Source organism: Geotrypetes seraphini, chromosome 18 (assembly GCF_902459505.1).
Source record: "Geotrypetes seraphini chromosome 18, aGeoSer1.1, whole genome shotgun sequence".
NCBI lineage: Eukaryota > Metazoa > Chordata > Amphibia > Gymnophiona > Dermophiidae > Geotrypetes > Geotrypetes seraphini.
The window spans coordinates 18,937,622-18,964,451 of NC_047101.1; the positions used below are offsets into that span (position 1 = coordinate 18,937,622).

At 39.3% G+C, this 26,830-nt stretch overlaps 1 protein-coding gene across 2 annotated transcripts in view; it reads right to left on the bottom strand.

Annotated features, from left to right (window-relative positions):
* LARP1 (La ribonucleoprotein 1, translational regulator) overlaps positions 1–26,830 on the bottom strand; it is a 152,054-nt gene that overhangs the window by 16,299 nt on the left and 108,925 nt on the right. For both annotated transcript variants that reach the window (XM_033927099.1, XM_033927100.1), the window contains exons 12-16: positions 23,007–23,130; positions 19,870–20,075; positions 19,240–19,346; positions 6,800–6,957; positions 4,301–4,445 (exon numbers count right to left, since the gene is read on the bottom strand). In XM_033927099.1, coding sequence (XP_033782990.1) covers positions 4,301–4,445; positions 6,800–6,957; positions 19,240–19,346; positions 19,870–20,075; positions 23,007–23,130 — 740 coding nt within the window. The remainder of the gene's footprint in view (positions 1–4,300; positions 4,446–6,799; positions 6,958–19,239; positions 19,347–19,869; positions 20,076–23,006; positions 23,131–26,830) is intronic.

Sequence of the window (26,830 nt, forward strand, 5' to 3'; positions counted from 1 at the left end):
CAAAAAGATGCCAAACACACACATAAGCCTGAGAGGTGGAAAGTCTCCAAGAACCCAAGAGGGTGGAGAACACTTTCTCCGAATAACCTCTCTTACTTAGGCTCTCCTTTTCAATAGCCAAGCCATAAGGCAAAAGGGACCAAGATCAAATGTTGGAATGGGACCCCAAATTAGAAGATCGGACTAGAGGGGCAGGGGAGAGGATCTGCCATGAGCAGACAAACCATATCTGCATACCATGGGCACCTGGGCCAGTCCAAAGCCACAAAAATCATGCAACCTGTGTGCAGGGCAATCCAAAGAACTCTCCCACCAGAGACCAAGGCGGAAAGACATACAGCAAGCTGTGCATTGGCAAAGCCTGTACCACAGCATCCAGCCCCTCGGCTTGGAAATCCTTGTGCCGACTGAAGAACCTTGGCGCTTTGGCGTTGACACTTGTTGCCTCATGACTGAACAATCAACTCAAACACATCCTGTCTGAGACACCACTCGCCAATATCGAGCACATGACGGGAAGCCCGGATGTCCAGAATATAAGCCTCTGCCCACTCCATGAGGAGAGGCCTCCTGCACCACTAGATGACTCTTGGTTCTCCCCTGTCCACTGATGTAAGCCACCGCCGTGGCATTGTCTGAGAGAACTCGAACGGACTTGCCCTCCAGCAATGACTGGAATTCTACTAATGCTAGCCGAATGGCTCTGGTCTCCAGAACATTGATCAACTAGGATGCCTCCACCGGTGATCAGCTGCCCTGAGCCGAACAACTGAGACATTGAGCCCCCCCCCCCCCCCCCCAACCGAGGAGATTGGTGTCCGTGAGAAGCAGGGCTGTGGAGTCGGTAGATAAATGTTCCGACTCCGACTCCAGGTACCCGAAATTTCCTTGACTCCGACTCCTCAGTTTTTTGTACTTCTGACTCCAACTCCAGGTACCTGAAATTTCCTCCAACTCCGACTCCACAGCCTTGGTGAGAAGAATTGTCCACTGGGGCTGATTGAGACTCACTCCCTGAACCAGATTAGTAGACTGTAGACCAAAAGGAAGCACATAAAACTGATAATGCTCTCCCAAAATCGCAAAGTGAAGGAATCGCTGATGGAAGGCCCAAATTGGAGTATGCAGATAGGTTTCTGTCAGGTCAAGAGAAGTCAGAAATCCTCAATTATGGATTTCATGGTTTCCATACAAAAAGACAGAACTCGGAGAGCTCTGTCGACACCTTTCAGATCCAAAAAGGGCCAAAAAGACCCCTCTTTTTTGGGTACCACAAAGAGTACCTGCTGGTGCGAATCTCCTGAGGAGGCACTGGAACCACCGTTTTGAGGTCCAGCAACTTGAGTAGTGTCTACCGAAAAGCCCTCCTCTTCCAAGTTGCCTGACACGGAGAGGAGAGAAAAATGATCTGGCAAAGGACGGGAAAATTCTAGAGCAGGGGTTCCCAAAAGGTCAATTGTGATCGACCAGTAGATTGCAAAGGCAACGCGAATCTATCGCGAAGCCCATCCCGGACCGTAAGAGAAAAGGCACATCCGGAATATTCCACTGAGTGTTCACAACATCTCAAATATCCTGATGCATGGAAAAAGAGTGGAATGCTGTTCAGATCCTCCTCGAAGCGTAAAACCAGTGACACCTGAAGAATACCAAAATATTGATGTGACCATATAATGTAATTTTTCTGTAGTGAAAATTGTGATAAATTGACATTTACATGGGCTTTGATTGAGTTTGGAATAAAGAATGAAAAAGTAAGACTCATTCAAATGTTATTATTGTTTTCTTCACTCTCAGTGCAACGCATGATCTGTTTGCATTAATTGTTGGTTTCAAAAGTCTGACTGGTGCATTTAGAGGTGGTCAGCCATAATCAAATTTGTGTATGTGTGTCTGCGTGCAAGTAATGAGAAGGGAGTTTTTGGAATAAAATGTCTTACTTGTAATTTAAGTACCAATGCAAGTTTCTATGGATGCTAAAATACTATTCTAGATAATCTTATGTAATAGCCTTAGCAGAGTTTTGAATGTGCGCACAATTCCCTGGGTCAATTCAACTAAGACATCTCTTCCTCCACTATCATTACAATTGGTTCCCTGCACACAGTTCAAGATTCTCTTACTCACCTGTAACTGCATTCCCCCCTGTAATTCCTTATTACCTCTAGGTCCTCTTTGTGAATCTTGTTCATTAAGCAGGCTGCCTATCTGTATCCTTTACTACCAATTTCAGAATCTATGCTCCCTGCCTTACTGCATCATGCTTCCTCCGTTTACTTCTAAATTCTAAATAGTGGACTGGCTGGGTGAATCAGATTTATTTTAACCATGTTTTTTTTATATATAATACTCGGACATACATTTCCTAACATTGCTGTCTTGTATATTTTGATTAGACTATAAGCTCCAGAGAGCAGGGATACTCAAACGAGTAAGCCTTAGAAGGGGACCCATGAACCATGTAGTAAAAACAAATCGATGGCTTAAGAGATCCAAAAATAAAAATAAAACTTTCTCAGTTCACTTGCAAAAGGAAAAATTGAAGAGGGAGCTATTCTCCACTGCTGAAGGGGAGGAGCTGAAAGACATGAGCGACACCCTTCTGCAAAGTTCACGATGATAGGATAACAGCTTCAGTACAGAAGCAACTAAGACCAAATCAAAGAAAAACCTTTATAGCAGCATTCCTCAATGCAAGGCCCAAGGACCAGTGGAGGATCTAGAGACCTCTGGAGTGGCCCTCATCATCATTCTGGATTTCTTTTCCTGCTACACTCAGCCCTTCTACCCAAGCTCACAGCAGAAAAGGGTAAGTGGATGGGAGGAAGAGCTGCATGCTTGAAGGATAAGGCACTTCTCAATAGACAAAGAAAATATATTTGGAAATGCAAACCTCCCTGAGGATCCACCCAATGAAAAGTTCGAAGACACACTAGTGGGGTGGATGTCTGATGCACACTAATCAGCAGTGTTGAGGCCTCACGTGAGAAGATATTTGGTGGCTCTCATTCAGCTTATTTGGATCCAACGTAGTAGCCCTCACTTAAAAATTAAGACAGACCACTGCATTATAAAATGAAAAGAAATGGCACATTTGGGATTCTTGGCAAATCATGATCTGGATAATTTTTATTGGACTAATCTATATATCATTCAAGGATTGTGTTCAGGAGTTTGGGAGAATACAAGCACACAGATAGATCCCTTCTCAGGGCCAATATGACAACTATTATCAGCTCTGGAACCCATTGCCAGAGGTTATGGTAAGAGTGGATAATGTAGCTGGTTTTAAGAAAGGTTTGGACAATTTCCTGGAGGAAAAGTCTAAATTCTGTTATTGAGAAAGTCATGGAGGAAAGCCACTGCTTGCCCTGGATCAATAAAATGGAATGTTGCTAACTCTTGAGTTTTTGCCAGGGACTAGTGACCTGGATTGGGCACTGTGAGTATGGGCTACTTTGAATATTAGATATATGTATGATGCTTTCAAAATGTCCACTGCAGTAATTCTTATCATCTTTTTTCACATTTGATCTTCCTGGTCTTTCTTAAGGTCTTCCTTCACTTAGGGAAAGTTTGGAGACCACACCTCCCACAAGTAATACAAAGTCCAGGAAGTAATACAATGAAAGGAATTATGGGAACACAGTTACAGACAGAAATAAAATAAAAAACAAAGCAGACAAATGAGGAAACTCTAACCTAGTTAAGACTAGTTTGCTGGAATGTCCCAAAAAGAGGATTCATCTCCCATTTCTGTGCCTGTACTTTAACCTTCTTGAAGCTCTGTAGCCGGAAACCATGACTCAAATTTGGCATCAGCAATAATTCTGTGGCAGCCCAGGTCATTGATAGAGGCAGATTTGGAGTCGTATTATAATACAAATCGTAACATACTGTAGCCTATTACAATGTCTTTCACTAGTATGTGTTTGAAACAATTATAGGAAGGAGTGAGGTGTTTTGTTTTGTTTTTCTACATAAAACCTTGGAATTCCATCTACATCCTTTCCCACATACCCAAGAATAGAGTCACCCTATAAAGATGCATATCAGAGTGGGACTTTGAAACTGGGAAACTAGAGGAAATCTTCTAGCACTTGGGGATCTACAGAGTTCACTTCTGAATTCAGTTCTGGTCATCACCTTACACAAATTTTCAGCCATCAGACCTCTTTGAGAGTGTACATATGTACAGGAGATCACACACCATGCACCTCTATGATTCATCTTGCAAGAACAGGCTCTGTGGGCCAGAAGGCTGCCAGTGCAAGGACTCATGAAGATTGGCAGTACTCACCTGTAGCCCTCCTTCCCATCCTCCACAGCCAGCTGTTTAAACTCTTCATACATTTTCTTATTGAAATGATCTCGTAAGAAGAATGACCAGAAGCGGAAAAGCGTGTTCATTTCCTGGGACTGGCCAATGCCCAATCGTTTCCGCTCTGAGAAGACAGAAAAGGTAGCATGTCAAAGCACAGGACTCCAAGATGCAGAACTAGTAGAATCTAGTAGAATCTCTCCAGTGAATGAATATTGATATGGGTGAGGGATGAATGTCCAGAGGGGTTTCAACTGCCAAAATGAATGCTGCCATATTTGTACAAAGCTTGGTATGTCCTAAAATGCATTTTCTCAAATGTCTCCTTAAGCAGGAATGGCCAGTTCTGGTCCTTAAGAATCAGTTTTGTGTTTTTTTGGGGGGAGTGTTTAGTTCAGAGAACAAATATGCTACACATAAACTTGCTCTTGGAACAAATATCTTAGAAATATGCATTGTAGGGAAACACAGCAGTAAATCCAATTGCTGTCATTAAGAACAAAAGGTCCATCAACCCTAAGGTTACCAAATGGCTGCACTTTTTAGGACTGGTAGACCCAATCCTGGCTTTGCCTCCTGTATTCATGAACTGGCAGTTCTATTTCTCAGGTAGATTAGGATTTTCAGTTTATGTACTTGCCTTTCCAAAGTCAAGCTTAAGTTACAAATAAAAGTATTAGCTGGTAGGTCCTTGAAGGTCTAAACCAGTGGTCTTAAACTCAAATCCTTTGAAGGGCCACATTTTAGATTTGTAGGTACTTGAGAGGGCCTCAGAAAAAATAGTTAATGTCTTATTAAAGTAACATAGTAGATGATGGCAGATAAAGACTCAAATGGTCCATCCAGTCTGCCCAACCTGATTCAATTTAATTTTTTTTTTTTATATATATAAATCTTTATTGATTTTCATACCTTCAATAATGCAATACAACAAATGCAACGTACAATGTGCTTGGGTTCCAACTGCTGAAATCTCTGTCAAAGTTCACTCCAGTCCATCTACACCCTCCCAGCCCAGACCATCCTCAACCAAAAAGCCATATACAGACACATACTGTGCAAGTCTATCCAGTACTGGCCTTAGTTCAATATTTACTATTTTCAGATTCTAGATCCCCTGTGTTCATCCCACACTTCTTTGAACTCCGTCACCGTTTTCCTCTCCACCACCTCTCTCGGGAGCGCATTCCAGGCATCCACCACCCTCTCCGTAAAGTGAAATGACAATTTTGCATGAGGTAAATCTCTTTATAGTTTATAAATCTTTCCTTTTGGCTAAGTCTTAATAATAATATTGTAATTTATAGCTAAAGACACATATGATCAAGAAACTGTTTGATTTTACTTTTTTTTTTTTTTTAATATTTTTTATTCTTTTTTTAAATTCTTACATCAAGTGAAATACATGTAATACATTCAATTATGAAAAAACACTTGAAATTATTATTAAATGTTCTTACAATGTGAATTAAATAAACCCTATATCAGAATTTTATATCATATTAATATTACAATAGTTTTCCCTCCCTACCCCTTCTATATATTCTATACATGTGTTATTATATCTGATCAGTAGAATAATTTGTCAATGGTCCCCATATTTTATTAAATTTTTTAATATAACCTTGTTGTAATGCCAATACTTTTTCCATTTTATATATATGACAAATTGAATTCCACTAAAAAGTGTAATTCAATTTAGTGTAATCCTTCCAGTTCTGAGTAATTTGCTTTTTTTATTTTTTACTTTTGTGATTATGATAAACATACCAAGGGCCTCAAAATAGTACCTGGCGGGCCACGAGTTTCAGACCACTGGTCTAAACTATCCTTGTACCTGAGGAAGTGAAGGGCAAAGAGGCTTCCCCAAAGCCACAAAAAGCATCATCAAAGGAAGCAGGATTTGAACCCTGGCTTCCCTGGTCCTCAACCTGCTGCTTTTATTGCTATGTTAATCCTTCACTTGCTAAAGTATGCCTACCAGAAAACTGATTCAAAATCTCAATGTTTTCCTTAACCAAAGACAATTCTAATACCAAAAACAGCAGCAGGGAATGTCCCAGGGTAGGTTCTCTTCTCTTTTTTCCCCATATGCAAAGACAGGCAGCTCTAGAAGAAACTAGAGATGGGAAATCAAGTACTCCCATGATAACAAGGCCTGTGCAACCATCATAATATAAGGTTTACATTACATTACATTGGTGTCTTCTATCCCACCAATACCTTTCAGATTGTTTTATAACCTTCCCAAAGTCTAGAGGAGCTGCAGAGATGTATAAAACTTGCTGCAGCTTATTGAAATGAATGTGTTTGAGATTTTCTGTACAGATTTCCGATGAGGTTTGCATCAGGACCTCTTAGCTCCAAGCAAAGATAAAAGCACCTCTACTTTGCTGTTGCTCAGTAAGGGTTTGAGGTCGTTCTCGGCAAACAGAAGTGTTCAGGGAGGTTAGATATGAGAGGCATGCTGGCACTCACCGTTAAGGCAGCGCCGGCGGTATTTGTGATAGACATGCTGTGTGAAGCCATTTTCCTTCAGCAGCTCATGGGAGGGATGCTGGAACTTTGGCAGAGACTGGGGGGTGCAGCCGTAGTTGCTGAGGGCTGGTGTACTCTCTGAAGGACTTGCATTTGAGCTGTAAATGGAAGCAATAAGCACAGCAGGAGAACTATAGACCAATATTAACACTCGGTCACCTTTCCACCATACACACACAAAAATCACTACATGCCTTGCATTTACTAGGGAGAAGAGCAGGGAAATCTCTTCTTATATTACAGAAAGCACAGTTACTTACCGTAACAGGTGTTATCCAGGGACAGCAGGCAGATATTCTTGACTGATGGGTGACGGCACCGACGGAGCCCCGGTACGGACAATTTTAGAGTGATTGCACTCTAAGAACTTTTAGAAAGTTCTAGCTCGGCCGCACCGCGCACGCGCGAGTGCCTTCCCGCCCGACAGAGGCGCGCGGTCCCTCAGTTAGTATAAGCCAGCTAAGAAGCCAACCCGGGGAGGTGGGTGGGACGCAAGAATATCTGCCTGCTGTCCCTGGATAACACCTGTTACGGTAAGTAACTGTGCTTTATCCCAGGACAAGCAGGCAGCATATTCTTGACTGATGGGTGACCTCCAAGCTAACAAAAAGAGGGATGGAGGGAAGGTTGGCCATTAGGAAAACAAATTTTGTAAAACAGATTGGCCGAAGTGACCATCCCTTCTGGAGAATGCATCCAGACAATAATGAGATGTAAAAGTGTGAACTGAGGACCAAGTAGCAGCCTTGCAGATTTCCTCAATAGGAGTGGAACGGAGGAAAGCTACAGATGCTGCCATAGCTCTGACTTTATGGGCTGTGACGGAACCTTCCAGTGTCAGTCCGGTCTGAGCATAACAGAATGAAATGCACGCTGCTAGCCAATTAGACAACGTACGTTTAGAAACGGGGCGTCCCAAATTATTCGGATCAAAGGACAGAAAAAGTTGGGGAACTGATCTGTGGGGTTTCGTACGCTCCAGATAGTAAGCAAGAGCCCTTTTACAATCCAAAGTATGCAGAGCTTGTTCCCCAGAATGAGAATGAGGTTTTGGAAAGAAAACAGGAAGAACAATGGATTGGTTGAGATGAAATTCAGAAACAACCTTAGGGAGAAACTTTGGATGTGTACGCAGAACTACCTTGTCATGGTGAAAAACCGTAAAAGGTGGATCTGCAACCAGTGCATGAAGCTCACTGACTCTCCTGGCAGAGGTAAGAGCAATAAGGAAAAGAACCTTCCAAGTGAGAAACTTGAAAGGAGAGGTAGCCAAAGGTTCAAATGGAGGCTTCATTAAAGCGGAAAGAACCACATTGAGATCCCAGATAACCGGAGGGGCTTTAAGAGGTGGTTTCACATTGAAAAGCCCACGCATGAACCTGGACACCAGGGGATGAGCTGAAAGAAGTTTTCCATGGACTGGCTCATGAAAAGCTGCAATGGCACTGAGGTGGACTCTGATGGAAGAGGACTTAAGGCCAGAGTCAGACAAAGAAAGTAAATAATCCAACAACGTCTCCACTGCTAGGGAAGTGGGATCAAGATCATGAAGAAGACACCAGGAAGAAAATCTCGTCCACTTTTGATGGTAACATTGCAGAGTGGCTGGTTTCCTGGAGGCATCCAGAATGGAACGAACGGGCTGAGACAAAAGAGTATCAGTCGAAGTCAGCCCGAGAGATACCAAGCTGTCAGGTGTAGAGACTGGAGGTTGGGATGTAGAAGGGTTTCCTGTTGTTGCGTAAGCAGAGATGGAAACAGAGGAAGAAGAAATGGTTCCCTGGAACTGAGTTGAAGTAGAAGGGAGAACCAATGTTGCCTGGGCCACCTCGGAGCAATCAGAATCATGGTGGCTCGTTCCCTCTGGAGCTTGAACAAGGTTCTCAACATGAGAGGCAGAGGAGGGAAGGCATACAGGAATAGATCCGACCAGTCGAGGAGAAAAGCATCCGCTGCCAGACGGTGTGGAGAGTAAAGTCTGGAGCAGAATAGGGGCAGCTGATGATTGTGAGGAGCTGCAAAGAGGTCTATCTGAGGAGTGCCCCATTGAGTGAAGATAGACTGCAGAGTTACAGGATCGAGTGTCCACTCGTGAGGTTGGAGAATTCTGCTGAGTTTGTCCGCTAAAGAATTCTGTGCCCCCTGAATGTATATAGCTTTCAGGAAGAGATGGTGATCTATGGCCCAAGTCCAGATCTTTTGGGCTTCCTGGCATAAAAGGCGAGAGCCTGTCCCACCCTGTTTGTTGATGTAGTACATCGCAACCTGATTGTCTGTGCACAAGAGAAGGACCTGAGGAAAGAGAAGATGTTGGAAGGCCTTGAGGGCGTAAAACATCGCTCTGAGTTCCAGGAAATTGATTTGATGCTTCTTTTCCTGGGCTGTCCAAAGACCTTGAGTCTGGAACTCGTTCAAGTGAGCTCCCCATGCATACAGAGAGGCGTCGGTGGTGATGACTAGTTGATGAGGAGGTTGATGGAACAGAAGACCTCTGGATAGATTTGAGGATACCAACCACCATTGAAGAGATCGACGAAGAGATGATGTCACAGATATGTGTCGTGAGCAAGGATCCGTCGCTTGGGACCACTGAGTAGCAAGGGTCCATTGAGGAGTGCGCAGGTGAAGACGTGCGTGAGGAGTGACATGAACTGTGGATGCCATGTGCCCCAAAAGTACCATCATGTGTCTGGCTGAGATGGAAGGTAGTGAAAGCACCTGCTGACATAGAGACTGAAGGGTCTGAAGACGATTGGATGGTAGGAAAGCTCTCATTAGGAGTGTATCCAGGATCGCTCCAATGAATTGAAGTCTTTGAGTGGGAATGAGATGAGATTTGGGTAGATTGATCTCGAACCCCAGAATTCGTAGAAACTGGATGGTTTGGTTGGTGGCCAGGAGAACTGCTTGAGCGGATGTGGCTTTGATCAACCAGTCGTCCAGGTAAGGAAATACATGAAGGTGGTGAGAGCGTAGAAATGCCGCTACCACAATGAGACATTTGGTGAATACCCTTGGAGAAGAGGCTAGACCGAAGGGTAGCACCTTGTATTGGTAATGACAATGATTGATCATGAATCGGAGATATGGTCTTGAGGTTACATTGATCGGTATGTGAGTGTAAGCCTCTTTGAGATCGAGGGAGCATAGCCAGTCGTTTTGATTCAGAAGAGGATAAAGGATGGCTAAAGAAAGCATTTTGAATTTTTCCTTTACCAGATGTTTGTTGAGATCGCGAAGATCTAAAATTGGTCTGAGATCTCCTGTTTTTTTGGGGACTAGGAAATAACGGGAGTAGAATCCCTGCCCCTTTTGATCTAGAGGAACCTCCTCTATAGCGTTCAGAAGGAGTAGGGATTGGACTTCCTGAATAAGGAGGGCAGATTGATGACTGTGCAAAGCAGATTCTTTTGGCAGGCTTTGAGGTGGAAGAGTCTGAAAGTTGAGAGAGTAGCCGTGGCGGATGATGTTGAGGACCCATTGGTCCGAAGTGATTACTTCCCACCGGCTGAGGAACAGAGAAAGTCGACCTCCTATAGGCTGAGGCAGGAGAGCAGGAATAGGGATACTGGCTATACTGTGGAGAATGAAGTCAAAAGGGCTGTGACTTCTGCTGAGGAGGTTGTTTCACAGATTGTTGCTGCTGCTGCTGTCTGGGAGGCTGACGTTGTTGTTGCCTCTGACGCCTGGGTTGCTGAGCAGTGGCAGGTAATGGACGAGCTGTAAAGCGGCGTTGGTAGGCCGACTGCTGTCTATATGGTTTTGGTGGAGGAGGCTTCTTTTTATTTTTAAGCAGGGTATCCCAGCGCGTCTCATGAGCAGAGAGCTTTTGTGTGGTTGAGTCCATGGAATCCCCAAAGAGCTCATCCCCTAGGCACGGGGCGTTGGCTAATCGATCTTGATGGTTAACATCAAGCTCGGATACCCGAAGCCAGGCCAAACGGCGCATAGCCACCGACATTGCTGTCGCTCTGGATGTAAGTTCAAAGGTGTCATATATGGATCTAACCATAAACTTACGTAGTTGGAAAAGAGACGACAAGCAGGTATGAAATGATTGATGCTTTCGTGAAGGAAGATACTTTTCGAAAGAAGCCATGGTGGTAAGGAGATGCTTTAAATAAAAAGAGAAATGAAAAGCATAATTACTAGCCCTGTTTGCTAACATAGCATTTTGGTAGAGCCTCTTACCAAATTTATCCATGGCCCTTCCTTCTCTGCCAGGAGGGACAGATGCATATACACTGGCTCCTGAAGTCTTTTTAAGGGTGGATTCGACAAATAAGGATTCGTGTGGAAGTTGAGGTTTGTCGAATCCAGGAATGGGAATTACTTTATATAGAGAATCCAGTTTACGTGGGGCCCCTGGGACAGTTAAAGGAGTCTCTAAATTCTTATAGAAAGTTTCCCTCAAGATGTCATGAAGGGGAAGTTTCAAAAATTCCTTTGGAGGCTGGTCAAAATCAAGAGCATCCAAAAAAGCTTTAGACTTTTTGGATTCAGCCTCCAAAGGAATGGACAAGGATTCACACATCTCTTTCAAAAAACAGGAGAAAGAGGAAGTGACCTGTTTGGAGGATGGGTCAGGGACAGCCGAATCCTCCTCTTCTGAGGAACATTCGCCTTCAGAAAGAAAGGGTTCCTCTGAGTCTCCCCACAGATCAGGGTCCCTGACATGGGAAGAATGGTCCCGAGACTCAGGTGTCGACGTTTGTAAGTGTCGGGTCTTGCGCACCGACTTACCCGACCTCATCGATACCGAGTCAGGAGATGTTATCGGTCGTACCGGTGCCTAAGTCTGTACCGATTGATGGTGAGCTCTCGGCTCCGGTGCAAGGACTGGCATCGATACCGATGAGGTTAGGTGATGCGGCACCGAAACAGTGGAAGCGGATAACACGGGTTCCACAATCGGTATCGATACGGGTTGTTCCACAACCGGTACCGATGGCTCGGTGCGGACTGGCACCGGAAGGTTCGGTGTCATGATAGCAGGAAGGAGTCGTTCTAATTGCTCCTTAAGCTGCGCCTGAAGGATGGCCGTAATGCAGTCATCGAGGGATGGCACCGGTACCGCTTTTTTCTTCTGCGGTACCTGCGGTGCCACTCGACGCCCCGGAGATGAGGAGCCCGATGTCGAGGGACTCACCTCTATAGGGGCGGAGCGCTTCCGCTGGCGTCTTACAGGCGGCAGGACTGGACTCACTGCACTCGAGGCCGGAAGACGTTCCAGCGGGGAAGGCTTCTTAGCCGGCTTACCTGACTGTTTTTTTTTTTTTAATTTTTTATTTATAAATTTTCCATTCTTACAATATTTGAATCATACAATATATATCAATTATTACATATTCAAAATATTATCATTAATAATTCATAGTATTTAAAATGTACTATGATAAAGATTATACAATAACATATAAAATATAATTCCCACTCCCTTTTTATATAATATATTTCCATTAATTAATCAAATCCCACCCCATTCATATATAATTTTTATCATTGTGCTAAGAAGCTAATCATTAGAATAATTTGTCAATGGTTGCCAAATTTTCTTGAAATTAAGAAGATTTCCCTGTTGTAACGCTATTATTTTTTCCATTTTATAAATATGACAGACAGAATTCCACCAGAATGTATAATTTAATTTGGTATAATCTTTCCAATTTTGAGTAATTTGTTGCATGGCGACTCCTGTTAGTATTAGTAATAGTTTATTATTATTTGCTGAAATCGGACTCTTAGTTCTCATTGCGGTACCAAATAATATGGTGTCATATGAGAGTCCTACATGATTCTCTAGTAACTTATTAATTTGGGGCCAAATTGAATTCCAAAATGCGTTTACATAGGGACAGAAAAAGATTAAATGATCTAACGTCCCTATTTCCAATTTACAATGCCAGCATCTATTAGATCTAGTACTATCTATTTTTTGCAGGCGCGTTGGGGTCCAGAATACTCTATGTAATAAGAATAACCATGTTTGATTCATAGATGCTGACCTTGTAGATCTTAATCTCCAGGACCAAAATCGTGGCCATTGAGATTCAGAAATTGTCTGACCAATCTCAATACTCCAAATATCCCTAAGACCTGTTTTCTTTTTTTTATTTAAAAATCCGTATATCAATTTGTACCATTTTGCGGCTTGGTGACCTAAAAAATCCGTCTGGAAACATAGAACCTGTAGACTATATTGATTATTTAGATTTTTCCATTCAGGGAACCCTACCTGAATGGCCTGCTTCAATTGCATCCATTTAAAATATTGTGTTTTATTTAATCCAAATTTATTTTGCAATTGTGAAAAACTAAGCAGTGATCCTTCTGATATGACATCATTCAGTGTTCTTATTCCTGCATTTATCCATTGTTTCCAGACGATTTTAAATCCGCCAATTCTGATCCTGGAGTTTATCCATATTGATTGATTTAGAGATTTAGCAATAGGTTCTGGTGATAGATTACTGATATATCTCAATGTTTTCCAAGTGTCAAATAAAATTCTGTGATCTTTGTATCTTTTAGGCATTGTTATAGTTATTAACTGTTCTGGATATAAAGGGAACAGGAGCCGCCATTCTAAATACAGCCAATCTGGTACATTTTCTAAAAGGTCTGGGAGGATCCAATACATACCCTGTCTTAAGATATAGGCTTGATGATACCTATAAAAATTTGGAAAATTTACCCCCCCTTCCACAATTGGTCTTTGTAATGATACTAATGCGATTCTTGGTCTTTTCCCACACCAAACAAATTTTGTAAGAACATTGTTAAGTTTTTTATAAAATGACCCCTGAAAAAATATTGGAATCATACTCAATTGGTAACAAACCACAGGCAATATCATCATTTTAATTGTTTGAATTCTTCCCCACCAAGAAAGATGTAATGGATTCCATTGCTCACACATTTCTGTTATTTTTTTCAATAAAAGTTTTTCATTCTCTTTGAGTGTGTCTTCAATTGTATTTTTGATCATAATTCCTAAGTATTTTATACCATCATCTTTCCAAATAAATGAATATGGTTCAAATAATCCTTTGGTACAATGAACATTTATTGGGAGAATTTCTGATTTATTCCAATTAATTTTATATCCAGAAAAAGTACCATATTTTTCTATTAAATTAAGTATACATGGAATAGTAGTTTCCGGTTCTCTTAAATATAATAATATATCATCTGCATATGCAGATAACTTAAATTCAAAACTGGTAAATGATATTCCCTTTATCTCCTTAGTTTTGTTTATTGCAATTAATAAAGGTTCTAGGACAATGTCAAAAAGTAAAGGAGACAGAGGGCATCCTTGTCTAACTCCCCTATGCAAGTTAAATCTATTTGATAAATTATTGTTAATATATAATCTTGCTCCAGGAGAGCTATACAATGTCTGGATCATTTTAATAAAACCGGATCCTATACCAAACCATTGTAAAGCTTGGTATATAAAATTCCATTCCACTCTGTCAAAGGCCTTTTCTGCATCTAAAGATATTAAAAAAACTGGATCATTTATATTTTTTGCTAAATTTAATGAGTGGAATGCTAATCTAGTATTATTTGATGAATGTCTTTTAGCAATAAATCCTGTTTGATGTACATCAATAATGAAAGGGAGAGCTTTTGCCAATCTTAATGCTAATACTTTTGCCATTAATTTGTTATCCACATTCAATAATGAAATAGGCCTGTAATTTGAAACCAGAGTAGGATCTTTGTTTGGTTTTGGTAAGACTATAATTATCGATTCTGCCATAGTACCAGAAATATTTTCATTCTTTATTTGATATTGATACAAATTTAACAGATGTGGTAATATGATATTTTGGAAAAATTTATAAAATTCAACAGTATACCCATCTCCACCTGGAGCGGATCCAACTCTAAGAGACTTCAATGCTGTTTCTAATTCTTTTAAAGATATAGGTTCTTCTAAACTTCCTTTTATATGATCTGGAATATTTGGTCCAATATATGAATTTAAAAAAGTTAATCCGTCTTGTTCTTTATTTTTATAAGAATTGGAAGTATATAATTCTTTGTAAAAATCAAGAAATTGTGTTATAATATCTTTTGTGTTGGTATGTGTGTTACCTTGTGTATCTTTAATTGCAATAATCTTAGATTTTCTTTTCTTTGCTTTTAGAAAGTTTGCTAATAATTTCCCCGCTTTATTTGAATTTCCATAATATTGTACTTGTTTGTTGAAAATGTCTTTCCTCACAGTTTGAGAAGAAATCTCATTATATTTAACTTTTAATTTTAATAATTCTTGTAATGTATTATTTTCCCATTTCTCAATTAATTTATTTTCTAATAATTTAATTTGCTTTCCCATCTCAAGAAATTGTTTTTTTTTTTGTTTGTTAATAAATGTTGAATATGAAATAATATTTCCTCTCATAGTTGCTTTAAAAGCATCCCATAAGATCTCAGCATTAATATCATCTGATTCATTAAATTGAAAAAATTCTTGCATTTTTATTTTAAAATCTTCAAGAAATTTTGAATCCGCTAGTAAATCATTATTAAATCTCCATATTGAATCAAAGTTTTCAACATCATAATTTTGAAGATTAATCCACACACCAGCATGATCTGAAATTATAATGGGATCAATTGTTGCTTTTAGTACACGCTGCGCTATATTATTAGAAACAAATATATAATCAATTCGTGAAAAAGATTTATGGACCTGAGAACAAAAAGAAAATTCCTGATCATTAAAATGAAGAATTCGCCATATATCTACTAAATCACAAGATAGTATCAAATTATCTAAGCCTAATGATTTCATAATTTTACTTGGTTTTTTATCCAAAATCGGATCCATTACAGCATTGAAATCCCCTGCTACTATTAAATTAGATGTAGCCAGTGGTAAAAGTAATTGTTGAATTTGTTTAAAAAACTCCATTTGATTCGTATTAGGAGCATATAAATTGAATAAATTCAGGGTTGTATTTCCCAGAACCATTTCGATATGTACCCATCTACCTAAGGGATCATAATTAATTAATTTAAAATCTGCATTACATTTTTTGTTTATTAGAACAGCCACTCCAGCTTTTTTCTTTGAAGCAGGTGCAAATAAACATTTAGAAATCCAACCTCCAGATAGTTTTTTTGATTCAATTTCCGAAAGATGGGTCTCTTGAATGAAGTAAATGTCCGCATTTTGATTTTTAAGGAACGATAATAATTTCTTTTTCTTAATAGGATGATTTAAACCATTGACATTCAACGAATACATTTTTATATCCATCTAATTAATAATTATGTTTTAACCAATATTCTATGATAATTACAAGATTAGTTCCTAGCACATTCAATAAAAATTTATCTCCTATCCCACCCATTATTTTCCCTCCCTCCCCACCCATTATCATATTCTGATTTGGAACACGCATTGGTCATGCAAAACCTAAATCTCCATCTCCAGGCAACTAATAAATCATTATATTATTTGAAAACATATTTCTAAATTCAATACATTCTTTATACTTCCACCCTTATATAATTGAAAATTATATCCATTTAATCTATAATATTTTATAAATTTACTGAGAATTATATATATTTGATTCATAAAATTAAATTCAATATCATGCATACATGTAATATAATACTCTTAATAGATAAACATATTACAAATATAGCTCTATTTCTCTATATATATCTATATATCATCATATAAATTAAATATATCCATTTTTATATAAATATATTAATATTAATAATAATGCATTTCATTCATTTTCATAGATCATCTTCATAATAAATTAATTTGAATAAATAATTAACCAAAATATACATTTTATGTCAATAAATAAGTTTTATAATAAGTTCATATTTTATTAATTATCTACCAATCAATTACTTATTTCCTTATTTTTCATAATAAGTTAATATGACTGAATAATTTAATCAAATAAAAATTATATATTAGACATCTATTTTATTAATTAATCCTGTCAATAATCAAATTATTTTCTTGTATATATTTCATAAAATTATAATTTTCTTATACAGAATTAAAATATTGTTTTTATTATAAATTAATATATTTCATTTTTAAATCTTATTCTCAATATAACAATAATAAATTTTCCTATCAATATTTTTAATGATAATTTCATTGTAAATCATTTCATTATTCCTTAATCATAATAAGTTAATATGCTATATTATTGAATAAATTTTCTATTTTGATTAAATCATGTATTTTATATAAATTTTTAAATAAATAATAAATTTATATATTAATAATTAAAAAATATTTTTATATTTTATTTTATTTTATATTTTTTTTTTTATTAATGATAGTGGATGCTAATATTTTATTAATAATTAATTTAATAAAATAATATTATATTATTGCATCCACTATATCAATAAATATAAATTATATTTCCAGTTAATAACATTTCTTATATATTAATTTTTTTTTTTTTTTTTTTTTTAATAATCTTCTTTGTTTTCCCTTTTTCCCATCTTCTTTCTTCTTTCTTCAGCTGAATTGTTCTGTTTTTTATGTAAACATAGGTTCTTTTTGTGACAGAAATTCTTTCAGTTTTGCCGGGTCTTGAAAATATATGGATTTATTTCCACTGGATACTCTCATAGTGGATGGATAATATATTCCATATATGTATCCTTTTTCTTTCAGCTGCTGTCTGTATGTGAGGAATTGTTTTCTTATGTTTGCTGTATATTTAGCAAAATCCGGTACTAATATCAGTTTTGATCCTTTATAATTCAAGTTTTTATTTGCTTTTGCCATTTTTAATATTTCTTGAGCTTGTTGATACCTTAAGACCTTGAATATCAAAGGCCTTGGAGCAGCCTGGTTTACTGGCTTTCTTGTGGGGATTCTGTGGGCTCTTTCAATTTCTAACGGCCATTTTGAGTTGAGCTGGAGCAGTTTAGGTAAAAGATTTTCCAGGAATTGAACAGGATCTCCCCCTTCAATATTTTCAGCCAGCCCCAAAATTCTGATGTTCTTTCTTTTTCCTCGGTTTTCCATATCCACCAATTGATTTTTTAAAGCTGTCACTTCTTTTTTATCTTTGTCATATTCTTGTGTGAAGGATTCAAATTTCTCCATTTTTTCTTCCATCACTGTCATTCTCAGTCTTTCCGTTTGGATCTCTTGTTTCATGATAAGAAGTTCTTCTTTAACTTCAGATATTTTGTTGGCATTTTCAGTCAGCATCAGTTTTATTTTGAACAGTTCTGTCATAATATCTGACTTTTCAGTGAGTTCTTCAGTCTCCATCGGGAACGGTACACTCGATGGTGACAGGGGAGTTACTTTTGTTCTTTTTGCTGATATACCCGATGTTGAAGGTTTTTCAGCTTTCCCCTGCTTCATGCTCGCCATTTCCGACGTTGTTTTTTGTATTTTTAATAGCGATTTGAGAAAGTAGAAGTTTTATTTTTATTCCGTTTGTTGCCTGGATACGGGAGCGCTGTGGTTAGGCTGCCATATCGTGCGCGCTCCAAGCCACGCCCCCTAACTTACCTGACTGTTGAGATGCCGGTGTGGAATCACGCGGCGTCGAAGACGAGGGTGCCGACTGAATCGGTGCCGAAGCCGGAGTTGAAGGAACGGGGTCGGACATCTCGGCACCGAACAACAATCGCTGTTGAATTTGGCGATTTTTTAAAGTCCGTTTTTTTAAAGTAGCACAGCGGGTGCAAGTAGAGGCCTGATGCTCAGGACCCAAACACTGTAAACACCAGTTGTGTGGGTCCGTGAGAGATATAGGCCTAGCACACCGCTGGCACTTTTTAAAACCCGGTTGAGGGGGCATGAAAGGAAAAACGGCTTCCGCCAAATCGAAGGCCGAGGCTTCGATGGTGGCAGAAGGCCCCGCCGGGGAAAACCGAAAACTGAAGAAAAAAATGAAAGTTTTTTTTTTTTTTTTTTAACAAAATTGAAAGAAAGAAAAAAGGCAATGAAGTCAAACGTTTACGCGAGCGGGAAGGCAAGTTAGGAAAAAATTTCAACAGCCGTTGAAAACGCGTCTTCTTAGCTCCGCGGAAACTAAGAAACTGAGGGACCGCGCGCCTCTGTCGGGCGGGAAGGCACTCGCGCGTGCGCGGTGCGGCCGAGCTAGAACTTTCTAAAAGTTCTTAGAGTGCAATCACTCTAAAATTGTCCGTACCGGGGCTCCGTCGGTGCCGTCACCCATCAGTCAAGAATATGCTGCCTGCTTGTCCTGGGATAAAGTGAATTACACCAATGGTCCAGAACCAATTATTCCCTTTTCCACAGTAGGGCACACACACCAACCCCTCTCCTCCTCAGACATTCTTTTTCTCTCCCTATCTCAAACATACCAGGCCTCTGTTGTTGCTTTTACCTGACAGAAGTAGTGCGGGGTCTGTGCTCGCGAGAATCCATCACCCAGCCCACGTGACACTCCAGTGGAGGGTTTGAGCTATGCCGTGTCTTCCTCTTCCGAGGCGTCTACATATCACAAAAAAGTTAGCATTATTTTACGTTTTTTTGGTGCTTTCTAAACCAAGTGCTAGAGCTTGTAAACCCTCATTGCTTCGTTTATAAATATTTTAAAACGTGTTCCCTTCCTCTGAGGGTTATCAGGCCAATTCCTCAAGCCTACCTCTACCACCCTTCCCCTTTACCTCAATAAATTTAGTTTTCAGGTTAATCATGATATGCACATTAACAAACCAGAGACCCAATATATTGAAGTACCTATGTATACTCACTGCAGGCATTCTATATGCCAGAATCCTACGGCCAGAGTACCTTCCCCACCAAACAGATGGAATGACCCACAGTGCAGAACAAATTTCAATAGCACTTGCAAGACATCCACCTGACACTCCACTAACCTGCTTTAACTCACTCTGATAACCCCCCCCCCCCCCCCCAAAATCAAAACATTAACACAGAGGGAGTAAGAGGAAGCATTGAACTAATTTCCATAGTGCTATTCTCATGCGTTAACAGTAGTGCACCGTCTCACCTTGGCATCTATCGTTCTTCCCTCCTTAACCACTGGGTAAAACCTGGGCGTCAGTGTTGGGTCTTTTAACCGTGGGGTGCGTGGGGTCCTGGGAGTTCTGGCATTGCGGTAATTGGGTGATTCAGGAACTGTTGTTGGCAGTGAACGAGCAATGGCTGATGGCTCAGGGGCTCCAAACAGTTTATTAGCCAAAGCATCTGTTGGAACTGCAGAAAGAAAAGAGTACTTAGCACCTTCTTCAGAAAGAATCCAGCAAAACACACACATGCGGAGTGGTTGATTTTCTTCTTTTTCTAAAAAGTTGGAAATCTCTATTAAGCCATACAAAAGCATTACGAAAACAGAAAACCATGACAACCAAACCCCAAACACAGCAGGGGGGTATAGCAGAAGTGGTAGATTTTCAAAGATCCACTATGTAAAAAATTAACCACTTAACGTTATCCAATTATTTAGCCACAGCAACCCAACTAAAATTGAGGTTGAATACATGATCTGGTCTTGGAGAATGAGATGTACAGTGTCTGCATCTATGAGGCAAACTTGGTTCTTTTTATTGCATAAAGCGTTTTGGACCCCAGTTCGTTTACAAAAGTTAAGATTGCTCTAAATCTAATAGATTGTAATCTCGAAGTAGGGACATTGAATCATTAAATTTTTTATTGTCCCTATATTATGGTATTTTGGAACTCAATTTGGATTCAAGTTAACTGTCTTCTAGAAAACCATGTTGCATTATCTTATGACACCGTTCTGTTTGGTATATCTATGAGGAAAAAAGTCAAATTTCATCGTATAATAACAAACTTTTGTTAATCATGACAGGGGTCGCCATTCAACATATTACCAATAATTGGAAAAACTATTCTAATCTTAATTATACATTTTGGTGGAACTCTTTATGCCATATATATAAGATGGAAAGAGCAATTGCTATGCAGAAAGGGACCTATAATAATTTTAAAAAGATCTGGGGGCCATTGGAAAAATTTTGTAATGAGTAGACATCACTTTCTATGGGAGATTATATTTACACAATGGGGGGTGGAGGGTGGTATTAGTAGTATATATTATATTTTTAATTATTAATAGTGTACTATTTGTTGAGCTTTTGTTTAAATTACTTTAAGAAGGGTGGGAGGGAGGGGATATATGTTTTTGTTCTAGATGACATGGAAAAGATTTTCAAGTGTTTTATTGAAATTATAATGAATGTATTTCTGTGCACTTGTTGTATGATTTAAAATGAATAAAGAATATTTCATGTTGTTCTTTTTGTGCACTTGATGTAAGTTTGAAAAAGAATAAAGAAATAAAAAAAAAACAAAAACCCAACTAATCACACATCTTTTGATAGTCACACAATTATGTGCCTTGACTTGGGAGAAATTTAGCTGGTTAATGAATCACACTAATCGGTTAAACTCTGAAAAGCCCACCGACAAGCACATAACTCAATCAATTCACTATCTAACAGAATTTGTGTGCCCAGTGATTTTAGAGAGATTTCAGTGTATGGGGAGGTAGAAGTGAAGGGAGGAAATTTTAGCTGATTAAATGTACATGATTCAAAGTCATTTAAACTCCATAAATCTTTTGAATATCAATACATGTCTTATATCAGTACTAGAAAAAGCAACAAACTTATATGCAGCACTAATTTAAGAGACTGTAAAAAAAAACAAAAAAAACCCCACACACTCAGGTAGTATGGGCAAAGGAATGTTTATGACAATTCCTTAGAAAAGGAAAATGGACTAAATTGCTGCTGGATTTAGATAGAAACCTGTTTCGGTTTAGTGCTACACACATGCTCAAATATGGTTTTTTGTTTTTTTTAAAAAAGGTTTGGACAAGTTCCTGGAGGAAAAGTCCGTAATCTGCTATTGAGATAAGACATGGAAGCCACAGCTTGCCCTGGGATTAGTAGCATGGCACGATGCTATTTGGGTTTCTATCAGCTCTTGAGACCTGGCATGGCCACTGTAGAAACAGGATACTGGGCTAGATGGACAAGTATGGCTTATCTTCTATGACATACTCCACAGAAGCCTACCACTGCACAGCTGGCTGGTGCACTTACCCCCTCTTTTACTAGGGTGTGCTAACTGATTAGCGCGTGCTAAACACTAACGCGTCCATAGACTAACATGCACGCATTAGCCTTTAACGCACACTAAATAGATTAGCGTGCTAATTGGTTAGCGCACCTTAGTAAAAGACGGCCTTAGTTTTCAAAATGTATAGATAGATAGATTAGATATAGTAACTAAGTTGTCTTATTCATTTAAAACTGTTGTATTTCTTTCTTCCAAAAATCAAAAACTGCTTACAATTTAAAATTTTGTTCCACTAATCAGGTTTCCTGCTGGATTCGGAAAACATCTACTCTGGCTCTGTAGTGTTCATTATTTCTACGTGTACACCAGGGATCTCAAAGTCCCTCCTTGAGGGCCGCAACCCATTCGGGTTTTCAGGATTTCCCCAATGAATATGCATTGAAAGCAGTGCATGCACATAGATCTCATTGGGGGAATCCTGAAAACCCGACTGGATTGCGGCCCTCAAGGAGGGACTTTGAGATCCCTGGTGTACACTGCTTATGTGCTTAAACACTACACCGCCTAATCATGTGATACATACCCTAAAATCTGCACAGCTTATATGCAAACCACAATGCCATACACCCTTTAAATTCATAGTGTTCACGTGCAAACAGCATGCACACAAATAGATAGCTCATGTAAAAATAAGCGTTGCCATACTGGGACAGACTAAAAGCTCCACTAAGTGCAGTATTCTGTTTCTAACAGTGGCCAACCTTGGTCCAAGTACCTGGCAAGATCCAAAGTAAAACATATTTTATACTGCTCATCCTAGAAATAAACAGTGGATTTTCCCAAGTCCCTCCTAATAACGGCTTATGGACTTTTAGAAAATTGTCCAAACAATCTTTAAACCCCCTAGCTGCTTTTACCACATTCTCTGGCAATAAATTCTAGAATTTAATTATGGGTTTGCATTCTACCTCATGCCTACCCTCACCTTTGACCCTGTAGTGCTTGCAACGGAATATTCACTATAACACAGTTAACACACACACTTCAGGATTCTTCCATGTAGACAGTTACTCTTACCTTGCTGAAAACGTGGTGGACCAGGGGGTACTTCTTGGTTTGGATCAATGGGAGGTTCAGGGGTCAAAGTGTCAAACTGCTCTCGGCTGATCATGTTCACTTTCTTGAAGTTCTCAACTTCTTGCTGAAGAGAAATAAACCCATACATGAAACGGCCAATAAATTTCCTCTCTTATAGCCATCAAGACAGCCTTTCCAACCCAGTTAAAGAAACTCTAAACTTGATTTTACCCAATTGCAACACTGCCTTATTGCCACTGCAGCTTCAAAATGTGGCCCTACTTCACTTACTTGATCTCTGCAGCCAATTAGCTGATTTACACCACAGCCTGTCTCAGAACCTTTCATATTGTACAACGATAGTTCCTAAATGACTCCCCAGCCAGTTGGTTTTTCAGGATTCTGCCACAAATAATTTCCTGCTGTCCTATCCACTGCTAGTCCTGTTCCAGTGTGCATTGCATCCCTACCTATTACGCCACCCATGGAGGCAACGTCAAAACATTTCTACTCTAAATTTCTGTAGCTTGAATAGTGGTGCTTGTACGTTGTATTCCTTTTTGCACTCACGAGGGTGCCACAGTTCCTACCCTCATACTCTTTCACCACTTAACCATTATGTGAGGCAATTTATACAATTGTATCCTTCTGCACCACACCCCTTGTTAATTCTGTGGATAGTGCATAAACGTATGCTCTCTAAGATCAAAGACTCGATTAATTTCTTTCATGGATCCAGTTTTGATTTTCTCTGTTTAGAAGAGAACTGGTTGCCTGGGTCAGAACTTGCATATCTATATTGTGCTTTCTCACCAGATTACTCGGCTTTCCACTCCTGTCACTTAGCTAAGAAGATTGTGAGTTTAGGAATTATTTAAACTGAAACTACAGCTGTGCTTGAATGAAACTAATTCGTCCAACTCTGGAATATTCCACTGTTCTTGAGTCCGTTTCTATACTTTTCTTCTTCTTTGTACTGGTTTATCAGCCTCATTTAGTAATGCTGCCTGATTCAGAGAAAAGTTTTTCGATTTGGCCTATTGAATTGATTTTTTCAATTCGATTTGCTTAACTTTTCTTTTTTTTTTTACAAATCTTTATTCATTTTGCATCATATAACAATAAATAACAGTTAAAATTGAATACAACACTTGTAACTTTATCATATTCAGCATTAAAACATTATATTTTTAACCCAATCCCTCCCAACCCAACCATAATCTATGCATTCACAAAACTCCTATATAATATTCTTTATTATTGGTCTAAATATTATAAAATCTCTCCCCCCCATCCCTTCCGTTTTGTTGTATTTTTGTAGTGTTTTCTTGCCTAATCAGTTTTTTTTCAAATGGCCTGGCAGGTTTATTTTTGTACCCTCTTCACCTATCCCACCCCCCTTTTTCTATCTTTTGTTGTCTCATTTTATTATTCAAATCATGTTGGTCCTAGGCTCTGGTTTCTGTTTGTATTCTGTTAACTTGTTCACCAGGGTCTCCTATCCATTTGATGTTTTCTTTTGTCGTCGTGCTCACCATCCATCTTCCATCTCTGTACCTTCTCTTCCACTGCCATATCCAACATTTCTGTTTCTTTCCCATTGTCTACTCTCTCACTTTTTCTTTTGCTCCCTCCCTTCCGGAAGAGCGTTCCAGATTTCTACCACTCTCTGGGTGAAGAAGAACTTCCTTACATTGTACAGAATCTATCCCCTTTTAAATTTAGATAGTATCCTCTTGTTCTCTCTACCTTGGAGAGGGTGAACAACCTGTCTTTATCTACTAAGTCTATTCCCTTCATTATCTTGAATGTTTCAATCATGTCACCTCTCAGTCTCCTCTTTTCAAGGGAAAAGAGGCCCAGTTTCTCTAATCTCTCATGTATGGCAACTCCTCCAGTCCCTTAATCATTTTAGTCGCTCTTTTCTGGAACATGTCGAGTAGTATAATGTCCTTCTTCTTGTACTGCGACCAGTGCTGGATGCAGTATTCCAGGTGGGGGCGTACCATGGCCCGGTACAGCGGCATGATAACCTTCTCTGATCTGTTTGTGATCCTTCTTAATCATTCCTAGCATTCTGTTCGCCCTTTTTGCCATGTACCATCTCTCCCTGCCCTCCACCCTATGTCCAACATTTCTCCCTCTCTCTTCTCCATGCATATCTTCCTCCCATCCACCATATGCAATATTTCTCCCCCTCACCCCTTTCTACCTCTTTGTTGCATCTCTCCCTTCATCTCCTCCACCCCATGTCAAACAATTATTTCTTTCTCCTCTCTCCCCCCATGTACAGCAGCTTTCCATCCTTTCCTCCCATCACCCAGTGGAGTAGTTTTCCATCCCTCACTCCCATCCCCCTGTGCAGCACTTCTAGACCAACCCCCCCACCCACTGTTCCCTCTAAGTTGTGCGCTCGTGCGCGCGCACACAACTTGCCGAACCCGCACACACAAATTAAAATAGCGCGCACAAAAAAAAATAAATTTTTGCCTAAAATGATTTATTGAAATGAGACTTTATGTTACATAAAGTGTAACTAAAATTACATTGTGTTTTTGTTAATTCAGACTAAACTCAAAGACCTTCCCATAAATGCCCATAACTGAACTGGCAATCATTTTTAGAGCGCACACAAATTTAGTTTTTCTTTAAAATGCGCACAGATTAAATTTTTTGCGCACACAGTCTATGAAAAATTAGAGGGAACATTGCCCCCATCCCATCCCTTCCGCAAGACCTCAACTTTCAGGACTCCTAAAGCAGCAGCAGCGGTGAACAGGTTGCTCGTGGATTGACTGCTAGGGCTTCCCTCTGCCGTGCCATCAGTAATGTCATCAGTGACACAGCAGAGGGAAGGCCCCAGCAGGGCAGGCTAGGAGTAGCCTGTTCACCGCCTGCTTCTGCCACCACTGCTGCTGCTTAAGGAGACCTAAATCAGTGAGTTTGATTTTTTAAGAAAACAAATCAATTCACCGAAGTGAATCAGGCAGCACTATCCTTTAGTATCTTTGACATCTATGCTTCCTTTACTGGACTTGGACTCTTCATCTGTTCTTCCCCCATTCTCTACAGTACTTTTACATGATTTTAATATACATTGTGATGATTTCACTAACCTTCTAGTATCTAGTTTACTGCTTTTATTAAGGATTAGTCAAATGTGGAGACCCACCACTCACAGAAATGGTCATCTTCTTACAAGACTATTAAATCTTGCTCCTGTAACTAATGCTTCTACTCTTATTGCAGATTTGATAACTAATAATTTTATACATAAGTAATTGTGAGAGGAGACAATTGCCTCAAATTATCTTCTATAGACAAACTTCTAATGGTACCCTTCTCTTGGGAATTCATTTTTCTCATTTCAATTTATCTACTGCGATGGAGATCTCCAAAACTATTGCTTACAAGTTGTTCTCCACTGGAGACTGTTCTGACATCATTAATAAACTGAATTATATTGCTTTCTTTCCATTTAGTCTCTGGACAGGTTCCTACTTGGAAATGAACAGTAATTTTATCCCTTACAGCTACTGCCCTATGTGAAAATTAGGTACTTACCTCGATAATCTTTCATGCGAGTCCTGACAATAGGTAATATTCCTCAACTCGCAAGTTGATAGCAGCAGGATGAAGTTTACATTCTTCAGCTCCACTTTCTTCTCTAGTGCTGTAGATCCCCCTTCAGTTTGTACCAAAGCAATCAAAGAGCACTAAAACAGAGAAATAAGAAGGGGCCTCCCCACTAAAACAATTCTGTTCTGCTCTGTAAGAAATAATTAACAAGGTTAAACACCGTAAAACACATAGGTGGAACGAAC